The sequence below is a fragment of the Hemitrygon akajei genome, chromosome 22 (genome assembly GCF_048418815.1).
Source record: "Hemitrygon akajei chromosome 22, sHemAka1.3, whole genome shotgun sequence".
Lineage (NCBI taxonomy): Eukaryota > Metazoa > Chordata > Chondrichthyes > Myliobatiformes > Dasyatidae > Hemitrygon > Hemitrygon akajei.
In genome coordinates, this window is record NC_133145.1 from 11,332,465 (window position 1) to 11,351,169 (window position 18,705).

At 40.3% G+C, this 18,705-nt stretch overlaps 1 protein-coding gene across 4 annotated transcripts in view; it reads right to left on the reverse strand.

Annotated features, from left to right (window-relative positions):
- Positions 1–3,249: 3,249 nt before the first annotated feature.
- Positions 3,250–18,705, reverse strand: part of recql5 (RecQ helicase-like 5) — a 106,694-nt gene continuing 91,238 nt past the window's right edge. For 3 of the 4 annotated variants that reach the window (XM_073026683.1, XM_073026685.1, XM_073026686.1), the window contains 6 exons: positions 14,887–15,410; positions 11,390–11,486; positions 11,092–11,310; positions 10,852–10,921; positions 4,563–4,796; positions 3,250–3,622 (listed from right to left, as the gene is read on the reverse strand). In XM_073026683.1, coding sequence (XP_072882784.1) covers positions 3,528–3,622; positions 4,563–4,796; positions 10,852–10,921; positions 11,092–11,310; positions 11,390–11,486; positions 14,887–15,410 — 1,239 coding nt within the window. In that variant the 3' untranslated portion in view covers positions 3,250–3,527. The remainder of the gene's footprint in view (positions 3,623–4,562; positions 4,797–10,851; positions 10,922–11,091; positions 11,311–11,389; positions 11,487–14,886; positions 15,411–18,705) is intronic. The other variant, XM_073026684.1, reaches the window with a different exon arrangement.

An 18,705-nucleotide genomic window follows, 5' to 3' on the forward strand; every position in this document is an offset into this window, starting at 1 on the left:
TGAAAGTGTTCAATGGGAAATGTTCAGATGGAGAGATAGTAATGGGAGACAAGGAAACGGCAGTATTTTGTGTCAGGCTTCACTGTCAGCAGTATGCCAGAAATTCAAGAGTGTCAGTGGGCAGAATTGCATGCAATTGCTATTATGAAGGAGAAGGTATTTGGGAAGCTGAAAGGTTCGAAGGTAGATAAGTCACCTGGACTGAATGAATTACACTCCAGGGTTCTGAAAGACATAACTGAAAAAATTGTGGAGGCATTAGTATTAGAATGGTTCCGAGACCAGAAAATTGCAAATGTCACTCCACTCTTTTAAGAAGAGGGAGACATAAAACAGAAACATAGAAAACCTACAGCACAATACAGGCCCTTCGGCCCACAAAGCTTTGCTGAACATGACCCTACCTTAGAACTACCTAGGCTTTACCCATAGCCCTCCATTTTTCTAAGCTTCATGTAGCCATCCAGGAGTCTCTTAAAAGACCCTATCGTTTCTGCCTCCATCACCGTTGCCAGCAGCCCATTCCACGCACTCACCACTCTCTGCGTAAAAAACTTACCCCTGACATCTCCTCGGTACCTACTTCCAAGCACCTTAAAACTGTGCCCTCTCGTGCTAGCCATTTCAGCTCTGGGGAAAAGCCTCTGACTATCCACATGATCAATGCTTCTCATCATCTTATATACCTCAATCAGGTCATCTCTTATCCTCCGTCGCTCCAAGGAAAAAAGGCCGAGTTCACTCAACCTATTCTCATACGGCATGCTTCCCAATCCAGGCAACATCCTTGTAAATCTCCTCTGGAAATCATAGGTCAGTTAGCCTTACTTCTGTGGTTGGAAGATGTTAGAGTCTATTATTAAGGATGAGGCTTTAGGGTACTTGGGGGCACATGATAAATAGGTCAAATAGGCCTTAAGAGAAAATTTTGCCTGACAAATCTGTTGGAGGAAATAGCAGACAGGATAGACAGAAGAGCATCAGTAGATGTTGTTTACTTGGATTTTCAGAAGGCCTTTAACAAGATGCTGCATATGAGGCTGCTTAACAAGATAAGAGCCCATGGTATTACAGGAAAGATACTAGCATGGATAGAAGATTGGCTGACTGGCAAGAGGCATAGAATGGGAATAAAGGGGTACTTTTCTGTTTGGCTGCCAATGACTAGTGGTGTTTTTCAGGGGTTGGTTGGTGTTGGAACCACTTTTCACATTACCTGGCAATGATTTGGATGACAGGATTGATGGTTTTGTGGCCAGGTTTATGGATGATGTAACGGTAGGTGGAGAGATAGGTGGTGTTGAGGATGCAGGGGGAACTGCAGAAGGACTCAGACAGATTAGTAGAATGGGCAAAGGATTGAATACAGTGTAAGTGTATGGTTATGAACTTTGCTAGAAAATAATAAAGGTGTAGATTATTTTCTAAATGGGTAGCAAATTCAGAAATCAGAGATGCAACGTGATTTGAGAGTCCTGGTGTAGGAGTTCCACAAGGTTAACTGCAGGTTGAGTTGGTAGTAAGGAAGGGAAATGTAATGTTGGTGTTTATTTTGAGAGGACTGGAATACAAAATCAAGGATGTAATGCTGAGGTCAGACTGTACTTGGAACTTGTGTGCAGTTTCTGGCCCTTTATCTTTGGGAATTATCCCAAGAACGAAAGGGTTAGCATATGAGGAACCTTTGATTGCTCTGAGCCTGTATTGACTGGCTTTTAGAAGAATTGGGGGGTGGGGAAAGAACCTGGATAGAGTGGATGTGGAGAGGATGTTTCCTATAGTAGGAAATTCCAGGACCAGAGGACACAGCCTTAGAATACAAGGACATCCCTTTAGAACAGAGACAAGGAAGAATTTCTTTAGCTGAAGAGTAGTGAATCTGTGGAAATCATTGCCACAGATGGCTGTGGAGACCAAATCATTGGGTATATTTAATGCAGAGGTGATGGTTCTCGATTAGTATGGGTGCTAAAGGTTACATGAGAATGGGGTTGAGAGGGATAATAAATCAGCTATGATGGATCGACAGAGCTGACACAGTGGGCCAAATGACCTTATTCCACTCCTACGTATTATTTTCTAACTGCAAATTACTAGATAAGGGTTTAACAAATTTGAGGTGGGGGGAGGTCAATTTCCCTTTAATTCTATTTACAAGCGATTGCCAAAGGAAATGTCTTTATTTAGCCCCTTTCTAGGCTCTGTCTAATTTTTGCCCCCTAATTAAATCTCCCGTAATCTGTAACCACCACCCTCCTTCATTGTGACTACTGTGGTGGAGCTAATATTTTTGTAGAATTCAAGCAACTCCACAAATAAAGCAAGTTATACATTCTGTAGATGTCCTGTTATTGCCAGGCTTCTATAGCACACACTCTAAAATGCCTCTATTGTTCTCAGTATTTTATCAAGTACTATGTATTTCCTTGCCTTGGTTCCCCTTCTCAAATACCTCACATTTCTCTGGATTTGCCACTTTTGTCCCATCTGACCAATCCATTGATATGTTTTGGCAATTAAAGATGAGTGTGAATTGTAGAATTAGCACATTTTTTTGCCTAAAGTGATATCAGGCTTGGGTAGATTTTGGTGAAATCTCTAAGCTTAAATGCAATAAGCATTACTGGTAACAGACCATTAAAACATTATCTCCAAAACTATGTACCACAATTTAGATGATGGCCTAAGCAAACATTCAATTAAAAGTACATTTATTATCAAATAATGCATAAATTATGCAACTTGAGATTTGTTTGCTTACAGGCAGCACACAGCAAGAAACCCAAAGAACTCAATTTAAAAGAAAGATCATAACCACTGCACCGAGAAAGGAAAAGAAACACACACACACACATATCATGCAAGCAATAAAAGTAAATGACAGCATTCCAAACCAGATTGAGTCCTTAGATCTGCTTGCTGGAGCAGCCTGAGCAGTAGGCCCAAGCTCAAGCCTTGACCTCAGTTCACCATATTAGTGGAGCAAAATATTGTACAGATTACATCTCTGGTGATTTCTGTATAAAAACTTTATAACTTTCTACTAATGTAATCAGAACAGTAATGAAAGTGTAGAATACTAGATGTGCTGGTCTATGGCTAAAAGCTAAACTAAGACACTGTCTGCTATTTTTACATAGATAAAAAAATCATGTTTCATGTAGCACTCATAGATGAAATCATAGCTTAGTCATCTGGAACCCACCCTCTGACCCTGTGCGACTCAAGACTAATATTTTCCAGCAAACCTTTCGAGAGTTATTTGGAGAAAAATTTTATTTCAGTAAAGTATATCTCTTCACAATTCTCTCAGTTATAACAGAACAATAGTAATAATATAAACTTATTTTCATTCAATAGACCTGGTGCATATTTCAAAGAGTTTGCATAGAACAGGTAAATGTTTCCTAATTACTGAGATTAGCCCTGATTGATGCAGTTCTGCTGAAGATAACATATTAAATTGTCAAACAAACTATAAACAGAAATCACATTGCTTCTTGTCAGTGTCAAATATAACAGAATGGCTACAATGCATTCATGCCCCTCCAGTCATTTTCACTCTCACATTTTCTGCATCTTTTAAAGAAGCAGTGGATTATTCGCTGAGCCTCTTCTTTCACTGAAAGAGATCAAATGAAAACTAGTTTTAATCATTTCTCACGAAAAGGTCTCCTGCTAATGTTATAGAGATGAGAGAAATGTAGATAACATTATTTCATTAGTAGGCCATTTGACCCCTCATAATTTATCTGTGATTCATTTAGATAAAATGATCCTGTGCCTCAAGTCCACTTGTAAAATGTTGCATTTCAGTTTCATTTTGACTGTTCCATTTCTCTCACTTAGCCAAAATCAGAATCTCATTTGCTGGATAGAAAGTCGTGGTTTCAAATAGAAGTGATCTCAGGGATAACAACCAGAGCAAAATTCACAATGAACACCAGTGACAAGTGAGTGATCCAGGTATACATTGTGAAGGAAACAAACATGAATCAAGAAAGGGAATTGACAACCAATAAAGCATTAAATAAAATGAGAGAGAATACAAAGCTGAGGAGAACTCAGTAGGTCAGGTAACATCTATGAAAATGAATAGACAGTCAATTTGGGCCAAGACCCTTCTTCAGGATTGAGAAGGAAGGGAGAAAATCTGGGGGGAGGGGAAGCATGCTAGGTGATAGGTGAAACCAGGTGGGTGGGAGGGAAAGGTTAAGATAGATAGATAGATAGATAGATACTTTATTTATCCCCATGGGGAAATTCAACATTTTTTCCAATGTCCCATACACTTATTGTAGCAAAACTAATTACATACAATACTTAACTCAGTAAAAATATGATATGCATCTAAAATCACCCTCTCAAAAAGCATTAATAATAGCTTTTAAAAAGTTCTTAAGTAGGAATCGGATAGGATAGGAAAGGAGAGTGGACCAGAGGAGAAAGGGAAGGAGGAGGATTTAGGTGGGTAAGAAGAGGTAAGAGGCCACAATGGGGAATAGGAGAAGAGGAGAGGGGTTGGGATTTTTTTTTAAACCAGAAGTATTCGATATTCATACCATCAGGTTGGAGGGTTCCCAGAAAGAATATAAGATGTTGTTCCTCCACCCTGAGGGTGGCCTCATCTTGGCACAAAAGGTGATCATGGACTGACATATTAGAACGGGAGTGGGAATTGATATGTTTCACCACTGGGAAGTCCAGCTTGTGGTAGATGGAGTGGAGGTGCTCGACGAAGCAGTTCCCCAATTTATGGCAGATCTCACCAATATAGTAGATACAAAACTTTAAAGCTACATACAAAAATAAAAAACTAAGCAAGTCAAACTGCAGTAAATAGATAAAACACGAGGAAATCTGCAGATGCTGGAAATTCAAACAACAACACACAAGAATGTGTGTGTTAACCATATAACCATATAACAATCACAGCACGGAAACAGGCCATTCTGGCCCTCCTAGTCCGTGCCGAACTCTTAATCTCACCTAGTCCCACCTACCCGCACTCAGCCCATAACCCTCCACTCCTTTCCTATCCATATACCTATCCAATTTTACCTTAAATGACACAACTGAACTGGCCTCTACTACTTCTACAGGAAGCTCATTCCACACAGCTATCACTCTCTGAGTAAAGAAATACCCCCTCGTGTTTCCCTTAAACTTTTGCCCCCTAACTCTCAAATCATGTCCTCTCGTTTGAATCTCCCCTACTCTCAATGGAAACAGCCTATTCACGTCAACTCTATCTATCCCTCTCAACATTTTAAATACCTCGATCAAATCCCCCCTCAACCTTCTACGCTCCAATGAATAGAGACCTAACTTGTTCAACCTTTCTCTGTAACTTAAGTGCTGAAACCCTGGTAACATCCTAGTAAATCGTCTCTGCACTCTCTCTAATTTATTGATATCTTTCCTATAATTCGGTGACCAGAACTGTACACAATATTCCAAATTTGGCCTTACCAATGCCTTGTACAATTTTAACATTACATCCCAACTTCTGTACTCAATGCTCTGATTTATAAAGGCCAGCGTTCCAAAAGCCTTCTTCACCACCCTATCTACATGAGACTCCACCTTCAGGGAACTATGCACTGTTATTCCTAGATCTCTCTGTTCCACTGCATTCCTCAATGCCCTACCATTTACTCTGTATGTTCTATTTGGATTATTCCTGCCAAAATGTAGAACCTCACACTTCTCAGCATTAAACTCCATCTGCCAACGTTCAGCCCATTCTTCTAACCGGCATAAATCTCCCTGCAAGCTTTGAAAACCCACCTCATTATCCACAACACCTCCTACCTTAGTATCATCAGCATACTTACTAATCCAATTTACCACCCCATCATCCAGATCATTTATGTATATTACAAACAACATTGGGCCCAAAACAGATCCCTGAGGCACCCCGCTAGTCACCGGCCTCCATCCCGATAAACAATTATCCACCACTACTCTCTGGCATCTCCCATCTAGCCACTGTTGAATCCATTTTATTACTCCAGCATTAATACCTAACGACTGAACCTTCTTAACTAAACTATTTTATCTATTATCTATTTTGTTGCAGTAAATAGATAACCTGTTGACTGACTGCAAAATGACTTAGCATAAAATCAGTAAATATCATATTGTTTATAGTGGAGTCATTAGCAGCAGTCAACATCAAAGACCCTCACCACCAAGGCCATGTTCTCTTCCCACTGCTGCCATCAGGAAGGTGATAAGGACCCTCAGGACCCACACCACCAGATTCAGGAACAGTTATTACCCTCAACCCGATGACTGGAAAATTGCTAATATTACTCAACTAATTAAGGGTGGGAGGCAGCAGAAAGGAAACTATAGACATGTTAGTCTGACATCAGTGGTTGGGAAATTGTTGGAATCGATTGTTAGGGATGAGCTAATGGAGTACCTGGAGGCACATGATAAGATAGGCCAAATCCAGCCTGATTTCCTGAAAGGGAAATCCAGCCTGACAAAGCCACTGCAATTCTTTTGAGGAAATTACAAGCAGGGTAGACAAAGGAGATGCAGTGGATATCATGTACATGGATTTTCAGAAGGCCTTTGACAAGGTGCTGCACATGAGGCTGCTTAGCAAGATAGGAGCCCATGGAATTACAGGGAAGTTACTAGCATGGGGGGAGCATTGGCTGGTCGTCAGAAAACAGAGAGTGGGAATAAAGGGATCCTATTCTGGTTGGCTGCCGGTTACCAGTGGAGTTCCACAGGGGTTGGTGTTGGGACTGCTGCTTTTTACGATGTATGTCAATGACTTGGACTATGAGATTAATGGATTTGTGGCTAAATTTGCTGATGATACAAAGATAGGTGGAGAAGCGGGTAGTGCTGAGGAAACAGGGAGCCTGCAGACAAACTTAGATAGTTAAGGCAAATGAAATACAATGTTGGAAAGGGTATGGTCATGCACTTTGATGAAAGAAAGAAATGGGCAGACCATCATTTAGATGGAGAGAGAATTCAAAATGCAGAGATGCAAAGGGACTTGGGAGTCCTTATGCAGGATATCCTAAAGGTTAACCTCCAGGTTCAGTCGGTGGTGAAGAAGGCAAATGCAATGTTGGTATTCATTTCTAGAGATACAGAATATAAGAGCAGGGATGTGATGTTGAGGTTCTATAAGGCACTTGTGAGACCAGACTTGGGAGTATTGTGTGCAGTTCTGGGCACCCTATTTTAGAAAGGATATACTGACATTGGAGAGGGTTCAGAGAAGATTAACAAGAATAATTCCAGGAATGAAAGGGTTACTATATGAGGAATGGTTGGCAGGTATTGAGCTGTGATCCCTGGACTTCAGGATAATGAGGGGGGAATCTCATAGAAACATTCCAAATGTTAGAAGGCCTGATCAGATTAGATATGGTAAAGTTGTTTCCCATAGAAACATAGAAAACCTACAGCATAATACAGGCCTTTCACCCCACAAAGCTATGCCAAATATGTCCTTACCTTAGAAATTACATAGAGTTACCCATAGCCCTCTATTTTTCTAAACTTCATGTACCTATCCAGGAATCTCTTAAAAGACCCTATCGTATCCACCTTCACCTCTGTCACCAGCAGCCCATTCCACACACTCAACATTCTCTGCGTAAAAGAACTTACCCCTGACATATCCTCTGTACCTCCTTCCAAGCATCTTAAAACTGTGCCCTCTTGTGCTAGCCATTTCAGCCCTGGGATAGCCTCTGACTATCCACATGATCAATGTCTCTCATCATCTTACACACCTCTATCAGGTTACCTCTCATCCTCTGTCACTCCAAGGAGAAAAGGCTGAGTTCACTCAACCTATTCTCATAAGGCATTTCCCTCAATCCAGGCAACATCCTTGTAAATCTCCTCTGCACCCTTTCTATGGTTTCCACATCCTTCCTGTAGTGGGGATACCAGAAATGAGCACAATACTCATTTTCAACATTACCTCTCGGCTCCTAAACTCAATCCCACAATTGATGAAGGCCAATGCATCGCATACCTTCTTAACCACAGAGTCAACCCTGCTCAGCAGCTTTGAATGTCCTATGGACTCGGACTCCAAGATCCCTCTGATCCTCCACACCGCCAAGAGTCTTACCATTAATACTATATTCTGTCATATCTGACCTACCAAAATGAACCACCTCACACTAATCTGGGTTGAACGCCATCTGCCACTTCTCAGCCCAGTTTTGCATCCTATCAATGTCCCACTGTAACCTCTGACAGCCCTCCACACTATCCACAACACCCTCAACCTTTGTGTCATCAGCAAATTTACTAACCCATCCCTCCACTTCCTCATCCAGGTCATTTATAAAAATCATGAAGAGTAGGGGTTGCAGAACAGATCCCTGAGGCACTCCACTGGTCACCAACCTCCATGCAGAATATGACCCGTCTAGAACCACTCTTTGCCTTCTGTGGGCAAGCCAGTTCTGGATCCACAAAGCAATGTCCCCTTGGATCCCATACCTCCTTACTTTCTCAATAATGGGGAATAATTTCTCAATCATGGGGAACCTTATCAAATGTCTTGTTGAAATTGATATACACATCTACCGCTCTACCTTCATCAACGTGTTTAGTCACATTCTCGAAAAATTCAATCAAGCTTGTAAGGCACGACCTACCTTTGACAAAGCAGTGCTGACTATTCCAAATCATATTATGCCTCTTCCTTGTTAGGGGAGCTTAGGACAAGAGGGCATGACCTCAGGATTGAAGGACATCCACTTAGAACAGAGATGTGAAGCAACTACTTTAGTCAGAGGGTGGTAAATCTGTAGAATTTGTTGCCACGAGTGGCTGTGGAGGCCAAGTCATTGGATGCATTTAAGTCAGAGATAGACAGGTTCTTGATTAGCCAAGCCATCAAAGGGTATGGGGAAAAGGCAGGGGAGTGGGAATGACTGCAAGAATTGCATCAGCCCATGATTGAATGGTGGAGAACACTCAATGGGCCAAATGGCCTACTTCTGCTCCTATATCTTATGGTCAACCAACAGGCTCTTGAACCAGAGGGGATAACTTCACTTGTCCCATCACTGAAATGCTCCCATAACCTATGAATTCACTTTCAAGGATTCTTCATCGCATGGACTTGATATTTATTGAATGCTTGTTTATTTCTATTTTTTGTATTGGCATAGTTTGTTTCCTTTTGCACTATGGTTTCCGTCCATCCTGTTGGATGTAGGTTTTTATTGATTGTGCTTCCTGGATTACTCTGTATGCACCTCAGAAAACAAATCTCAGGGCTGTATATGGTGACTTAAGAGATTGTCTTTGAACTTTGATCAAATGCAATAAAGCAATTTAGAAATTATTTCATTGTAGATTTCCACATTAGTAAATCTACAGCCTATTGTAAAGTCCCTCAATGAAATTGATATTAAGCAAATATTTTAAAGTTATTTTTGATCAAGTTTGACTAGAGCCAAGAATATTTTGAATCCTTCCAAACATTCTTCTCTGTTTCATCCTACCACCATATTTTGTGTTAGCTACATTCTTTCTTTCTTCAGTTTAGGCCTGACCATGAAACATTTTGGGAGATTTCCTTATGATAACAACATAAGGATGCATTACAGTTATGATCTGCCTTTGTCATTTTTCTGCTTCCTTCTTTTGGATTTAAGTGATTTTAATGGCAGGAGCACTAAATAAAGTGAATTTAATTTTCTTCCACAGTACAAATGCCTTAAAGCATTTAAAAATAGTTGTAATTCCTAAATGGCATGTTAGGCAGCTCAGCATGATTTTCAGCATTTTTTGAATAACATTGATTGGGAAGTGGAGGCATGTTGGCCCAAATTTTTTGTTAACCTGGTTTACATTTCCTCTCTATACACAGAAAAATTTTATCAATGGAATTGAGACATAAATTACATAAATATATCTGTAAAACTCGCAGTATGCTGAAGTGCTTTAACACAATGAAGTACAATGTCTTTGATTAGGAATTAGATTTGCTGACATGTGAAGAATGTATGCTTGGGAAAGCTTCTACATTCATACTAACTAGAGCTAATGTTTTTAGAAATAAATGTGAAAAATAAAAGGAACAATATATTGGTTTCAAAAATACAGTCGGCGCTGAAACATATGTTCTTAAGTGTTTTATATGCATAGAAACGTAGAACATATACTATATACTAAGACAAACGTTTGACTAACTGACACTAAATAATACCGGATGTACCTGTCCCGACTTCAAATCCGACTTAAAGATGAACTCAGGAATGGAACTCATTCATAACCCAGGGACTGCCTGTACTTTTAAGTCATTTCTAGATTACTTATAATACCTAATACAATGTAAATGCTATGTAAAATAGTTGTTATACTGCATTGCTTAGGGAATAATGACAAGAAAAAAAAGTCTGTACGTGCTCGAACAGCAAGTGCTGGAAGAGCACTTCCGGGTTTTCTCAATTCACGGTTGGTTGAATTCGCAGATGCGGAACTCACTGATAAGGAGGGCCGACTGTATGTTAAACATTGGCAAGCCACATCTTTAAGTCACAAAACAGAAACAGATGAAGGAGATCATTTTGTTTCTGATAGTTCAGTTTTCTCCTTCACGGCATCTAATCGATTCTTATTCCAGAGTTTATCTCTGCTTCTCTACCTTGATCACTCTTTGAAGGGCATTCTGATATCGGTTTGATATCACAATTTCACTCAAAGCTTATATTCCCCAATGTATTTTGAACATGCTAATGTCGGTTATATCTGATGAGGTTACTATTCAAGGATATACCAGTCCTTCGGATTAATTGTGCATTCAATTTTACAGGCATTTACAAAAGTAGAGTTTACTCTTACCATTTTTCTTTGAAGCACTCTCAACAGCCAGTAAATGAGAAAGGTAGCGAGCAAAGGCTTTAAATAAATCCTGTAACGACACAACACAAAATATTATTGGTTTAATCTGTTAAATCATTTACACAATTCACTAAAATTGTAAACAAAAAACAATCCACATGAGCAATGATACAAGAGATAAGTTAGTTGCAAATTAAGAACTAGGCTTGGATGCCCTGGGTTGAATGCAGCTCATTTTACCTTAGAAGCAAATCTTCCTTCTTTGTAATAAGGAGTCAGGCACTTGACAACAACATCTGCTGTCTGCTTCAGTTGTCCTCCTTTTGATGCAGGAGGAAGCACTTTTGTGCTCCCCTGAAACAAGGAGCCCAAGGTCACTTTCTTCTTGATTTGATTGGCCTTAATCTCAGGACATGAAGTGCTGGTTCGCTGTCGCTTGGGATCGAGTAACCCAGATCCCTGGGAAAAAATACCAGTGTAAATTGAGGGTTTATCATCACAAGTCACATTGCGTGTAACAAACACATTGGCAGCTCACCTCATTTGATGCTGATCTTTTCTCACCAGCATTATGGGCAACTTCCAATATTTGTTTGCTCATGTCAGGTGCTTCTTCCATGTTTCTAATTCCATCACTTGAAAAATACATACCAAACACAGGAAAAGTTACAGCATAGAACACTACAGACCTTTTGGCTCATGAAGTTGTACCAAGCTCTTAACATATTCTAAGGGCAGTATAACACTGACCTCCTACATCATCCTCCATTTTTATCTCATCCATCTGCCCATCTAAGATGCCCCTAATGTACAGTATTTGCCTCTACCACTACCCCTGGCACCATGCACCACCTCTCTGTGTAAAAAAACATATCTGACTCCACTCCACCCCATACATTCCTCCAATTACCTTAAAATTATGTCCCTTGAATTAGACACTTCCTCCCTGGGAGAAAGTCTCTTGTTATCCACTAGATCCATGTCTCACCTCTCATCCTCCTTATCCCCCAAGAAAACATCCCTAGCTAAATCAACTTATCATAATAAGACTTGCTCTCTAATCCAGGTAGCATCCTGGTACATCTTTTCTGCACTCTCACTAAAGCACCCACATCCTTCCTATAATGAGGTGATCGGAACTGAACACAATATTCTAAGCATCCACGTTCACATGGAACCAGGGTCCTTGTGCCTTCTATAATATGCACAGATAAATGTTCTGGCTACTGCAGAGGCCAGTTAGCTGTGTATCCTGACTCACTAAACCCTCCAGGTGCCTACAATGGACAAAATCAAGATTGTAATGGAATTCTCACAGCCATCTTAAATTACAATTGGTGCAACCTGATTGCAGTGTTTATGATTTGTAAGGTTCAATGGAGCAGCTAAGGCTTCTGAAACAGGAACCCTCAAATCCATAAAGCAGTACAACAACAGACACAAGGGAAACCATTACCTCTGCTCTAACCTTTAGGTTCTCTATCTTTATTTGGACAAACAGACAGTCTTCATCATCTCTGACGTAAAACTCTAGATCTCTCCACCTAATAACATTACAAGTACCTTCAGCACACAGAAGGCAGTGATTGAGGGCCACCATATCAAGGGCAATAATTTGCTGGTGACACACTGCAAGAACATATAAAATATTTAAAAACATATTACTTATTTTTCCATATATTTGTTACCTTCTTAATATCTTAAATCCTTCTCAAATTCTTTAAAAGGAACCAGGAGATTTTAGTACAAGATCTCTTACTAGACGTTAAATTGAATTTTCTGTTATACTGTACAGCTGACACTTTGTAACATGCTAGAGATCTTATTGAATAGCACCTGAAGATACACAGATACTATATCCATTATATTATTTCTTTATTAATTTGCCCACTTCTTGTAAAATAAAAGTCAAACATAATTTGCATTTAATAAATCCATGCATGATTGTTCAATCCATGTAGAGATTACATATAAACATATGAAATAGGTGCAGGAATGGGCCATTGGGTCTTGAGATCCTGCTCTGCCATTCAACAAGATCATGGCTGATGTGATTACAACTTCAGCTCCCCATTCCCATTTATCCAAATAATTTTTCATCCTTTATTTATCAAGAACATAATTATCTCTGCCATAGAAAATAGTCAGAGACACTACTTCCAACTGAGGAAAGCAGTTCCAAATACTCAAGACCCTCAAGTTAGAAGATTTTCTTTATATAACAATGAAACGGGCCTTCTGTCCAACTTGGACATGCTGAGATGTCTAAGTGAGCTATTTCTATTGGCCTGGATTTGGTCTTTATTCCTGGGCTCTATGTACTTGGGTTCCTTTCTCCTCTGAGCTCTCTCAAAAACAAAGACTCTTTGCCTACAGAACTGCTGCTCACTGTACGTTTTTGTTGTTTGCACTATTCTCTGTAAACTCTAGAGACTGTTGTGTATGAAAATCCCAGAAATCAGCAATTTCTTAGATACTCAAACCACCCTGTCTGTCACCAACAATAATTCCACGGCCAATGACATCTAGATCCCATTTCTTCCCCATTCTTTTTTTAATGTCTGAACAACTGAACCTCTTGACCAGGTCTGCATGCTTCTATGCACTGAGCTTCTGCCACAAAATTGGCTGATTAAGATTTATGACCATTAATGAGCAGGTACAAAGGTGTACCTAATAAAGTGGTCACTGAGTGCATGCCTCACACTCACACAGAAGAAATGTAGTTGAAATCTTAGCCCAATGACTGGATCATAAACACATCTAGATCTCATGTTGACAAGTATTTGTCTCAGATACAGTTTGTGAAAACAAGTGATAAAAAAATGTACACATTCACACTTTAAACAGAAAACTGCAAGAGCAAATTTTGCCCTGGCTCAGTTAAGTTTGCAATTATTTTCATTAATTCAAGCAGGACGAATGACTGGTGTAGGGAATCAGAGTATGCATTATTTCCTATTATGTAGAAATAAACTGTACAGAGTAAATCATTCTGCTATAAAGCACTTTAACAGTTTGTATCTTGTCTTGCATATCAATACAGTTCGCTCAATCCAGCTGTGAAAAGATTAGAGTGGCATGCCTGGGCACACACAGAAAGTACACTGAATTGCATTTGAGACCATGAGGGTCCACAATGCAAAGTCAAGTTGTTTTACAAGTATATAAAGTTCTGGGAACCCTCTCTAGCAGGGCTTCCCAACCTGGGGTCCATGGATCCTTTACTTAATGGTATAGGTCCATGGCATAAAAAAGGTTGGGAACCCCTGGTCTCTGGAGACCAAAGGGAAAGACCAAACTTAAGAGCAACACTGAAGCCAAGTTATCTATGGTATAAAAATTCTCAAAAATGATGTAAGTAAGAATAGGAAAATAACCAGGAATAAAAGAGGAATTTTGCCCTCCCTGCTGGAATCTATGAGGAGAACTATCAGGAAGCCCTGTGGCAAAGTGCAAGCAGAAAATCGTTCAATCAAAAAGTTCAGCATTACTGTTTTTTAGAGAAATCTAACTAAATAGCAAACATGAGGAAATCTGCAGATGCTGGAAATTCAAACAACAACACATACAAAATGCTGGTGGAACACAGCAGGCCAGGCAGCATCTATAGTGAGAAGCGCTGTCGACGTTTCGGGCCGAGACCCTTCGTCAGGACTAACCGAAAGGAAAGATAGTAAGAGCCAGTAAGATAGTAAAATAGCTTTGCCACTTTTATAGAGAAAAGTCAATAATTCTGGCTGTAACTCATAGTGATTCTCCAGAGAACATTGAAAAAGATAAAATTACTGAAGAAAAAAGATTAATTACATTATGTAATAATGTAAGTCTATTACATTGGACTTAGGGTGTGAGCAAAGGAAAAAAGGTACAGATCACTGGAGTATCTCTGCACTGCATTGCAAACATATCTTACTTTTGTTCAACTTTTGTGTCATCTTTTCTGAATGGCTTGACAATTGAGTATCTCAGTTATACAGATCCATTTGAAAGGCACAGCATGTGAAACAAACCTACTGAGAATAAATTAACTACCTTGTCTTTTCCTCCAAATGATGAAAAAATTGTGCATGTTTTTTCCAAGTCTCTGGATCTGAGAATGATTCCAGCTCTTCAGAAGAGGTTAGAACGGAAGATAATCCTTTCCTGTTATACTGCTCTTGGCCATCATTGATCAGAGAGCGGTGATCATCATTGAGACTCTTAGGTGAATTCTTTGTTAATCCTTCAGATTTGTTTTTCTGAAAAAATTTAGTAATATTCTGTGACCCCTTCTTGGCGCTTTCTGCAAGCAATTGTTTTTTAGTGGATTTCTTCTTGATGGGACTGGCACAAGCAGGTGCGGTTTGACACGTCCTCACATTGCTGTCTACAGAAGGATTTGTGCAATCCTGTGCTGTTTTTTCCTCTGCTCTTTTTGAATGGTGGTTTGGATCCTCCAACTTAGCATAATTCCTATGCTCACTCTCCGCTGGCACAGAATTCCTCAGCAGATCTCTTGCTGTCTGGAATGGGCTGGATGAACAATTAACTGCTCCTCCAACACGCTTTGGCTTAAACTGCAAAATACAAACATTCTTTTTTTTAAACTACAATTACAAGAACAATGATACAACAGAGAAGGTGAGACCATTACAAGCAAAGCCAGTGACAGGTCAGAAATACCATGTAGAGAGCAGCTACTCCTGTCACTGAAACTACAGAAGGCAGTGGCTCAGGTCATTGGAACTATACCAAGGGTAGGTCACAAAGCATACAGAGAGCTGTCACTAAGGTCATTGTGAGTATACAGAGGGCTGAGAGTTAGGTTAAAGTTTACAGAAGATAAAGTCTTCAGTCACTGAAACTTCATAGGGCAGTGATTTAGATTAAAGACTAGTAGATTGCTGTCAATGTCAAGATATGGCAGACATTGGCTTAAAGTCACACTTTCTTTTGGCATTACTTTGACAAGTTTGACATAATTGATATTACTCCACAGATGGGTTCTGGTCTCCAGCATTCATGGTACATGCTCACAGGCTTGAGATCATTGATTCATCTTATAAGAAGCAGTAGCTTTAGACCAATAACATCCACATACAACTGACAATAATTTGTGGTCAGTGACATTCAAACCACACCAGGTAGTTGCTTGGGGTCACTAACAAGGTATAGTGGGGCGATCTTGGTGGAGGCTGTCAATAATGGTCATGATACACTGGACATCTATTTTGTGATCAGTAGACCTGGAGTGTTTTGGAGGTCAACAGCACTCTAACACAGAGATAAATTAGTTCACTGAAATTGTTGAATTCAGCATTGAGTCCTAAAGATGGTAACTGGACCAGGCTGAAGATGAGGTGGGAGGTGTCCTCAAACACTCTCTGCAGTTCTCACTGGGAATACCACGGGAAGCCTCAATCAGGTAGGTCAGTTTGAAAGTAAGATGGGGCTCAGGATAATCCAATCTACTTTTTGTTTCTCTAAACCAGAGAAGACCATTTTATTAATACTGAATTGTGAGTGCAATCACTAAAATAACTGGAAGAAATGAGGGAGAAAAAGTAGGTGTTTCAGTCCCATGTCTGAATGGGAAAACAAGAAGCCAATGGTTCGTGAAGATGCTACTGTTCTGAAGGCTGTAATGTGCCCAGGACACAAAATGAGAGGTTCTGTTCCACAATCTTATGTTGAGGCATTGTTGTTCAACATTGAATTCAACAAACTCAAATAACTTAGTGCGATAACTGACCAGTTCCAATGAACGGTATCCATCTGCGATATAAATTCGCTATTTTTCTCTCCACTTACACTGTCTGATTTGCTGGACATTGCTTATAACTCTGACTTGCACTGCATAGCATTTACATGTCCTTTTATTTGTTTTTACCTCCTTGAACTACACTGATTAACTAGCTGACTTCTTCAAAAACTTACATCACCTGATCAAAGCTATTCCTTTCTGTTCATTCCTTGCTCTGCAACTTAAAACTAACTTCCCTTAATTGACTTCTTCCTTTTTATCTACTTATATAAATTATAGCTGAATTTACTTGTGTGCAATTTTCCATACGATTTGCTTCCTTAAATTTCTTCTTTAATAACATCTCTAAATTTTCTAGAAAAGATTTTATTCTATATGAAGCTCTTAGTGCCTCATATAAGCTTCACTTTCTTGCCTTACCTGACCCTAATTCACCTTGTCATTACAAAGGGCTCCAGATATGCTGCCCAGTCTTTTACCTCTGAGAAAACATTAATCTGGAAAATTTTGAGTCCCCTTTTAAATGTTTCCCATTGCTCTAGGACTGATTTCTTCTCAAGTCAATTTTAGTATGTTTTTACTAAACACTTCAATCTAGTAAAAGTGGCTCAACCCAGTTTAGAATCTATTGTCCTTTTGTAGTTTTTCATAACTATACCACATCCATGGTCAGTGATGGAATCTCACTGGCTCTCCACTTGGCCTTGGATCACCTGGACAATAGCAATATTTATATCAGGTTGTCGCTTATTGACTACAGTTCAGTGTTCAACACAGTCATAACCACAGTTCTAATCAACAAGCTCCAAAACCTGGGCCTCTGTACATCTCTCTGCAACTACTGGGAGTTCAGTTTCCCAGGGGAGTTCGTCTACCAGCCCCGACTAGGAGTTGAGGATGCCATCGTCTACCTGCTGAACCGTGTCTATGCCCACCTGGACAAGCCGACGAGCACTGTGAGGGTCATGTTTTTTGACCTCTCCAGTGTGTTCAACACCACCCGCCCTGCTCTGCTGGGTAAGAAGCTGACAGTGATGCAGGTGGATGCTTCCCTGGTGTCATGGATTATTGATTACCTGACTGGCAGACCACAGTACGTGCGCTTGCAACACTGTGTGTCAGACAGAGTGGTCAGCAGCACTGGGGCTCTACAGGGGACTGTCCTGTCTCCCTTTCTCTTCACCATTTACACCTCGAACTTCAACTACTGCACAGAGTCTTGCCATCTTCAGAAGTTTTCTGATGACTCTGCCATAGTTGGATGCATCAGCAAGGGAGATGAGGCGGAGTACAGGGCTACGGTGGGAAACTTTGTCACATGGTGTGAGCAGAATCATCTGCAGCTTAATGTGAAAAAGACTAAGAAGCTGATGGTGGACCTGAGGAGGGCTAAGGCACCGGTGACCCCTGTTTCCATCCAAGGAGTCAGTGTGGACATGGTGGAGGATTACAAATACCTGGGGATACGAATTGACAATAAACTGAACTGGTCAAAGAACACTGAGGCTGTCTACAAGAAGGGTCAGAGCCATCTCTACTTCCTGAGGAGACTGAGGTCCTTTAACATCTGCCGGACGATGCTGAGGATGTTCTATGAGTCTGTGGTGGCCAGTGCTATCATGTTTGCTGTTGTGTGCTGGGGCAGCAGGCTGAGGGTAGCAGACACCAACAGAATCAACAAACTCATTCGTAAGGCCAGTGATGTTGTTGGGGTGGAACTGGACTCTCTGACGGTGGTGTCTGAAAAGAGGATGCTGTCCAAGTTGCATGCCATCTTGGACAATGTCTCCCATCCACTCCATAATGTACTGGTTAGGCACAGGAGTACATTCAACCACAGACTCATTCCACCAAGATGCAAACTGAGCGTCATAGGAAGTCATTCCTGCCTGTGGCCATCAAACTTTACAACTCCTCCCTCGGAGTGTCAGACACCCTGAGCCAATAGACTGGTCCTGGACTTATTTCCACTTGGCATAATTTACTTATTATTTAATTATTTATGGTTTTATAGTGCTATATTTCTACACTATCCTTGGTTGGTGCGACTGTAACGAAACCCATTTTCCCTCAGGATCAACAAAGTATGTCTGTCTGTGCAAATCAGA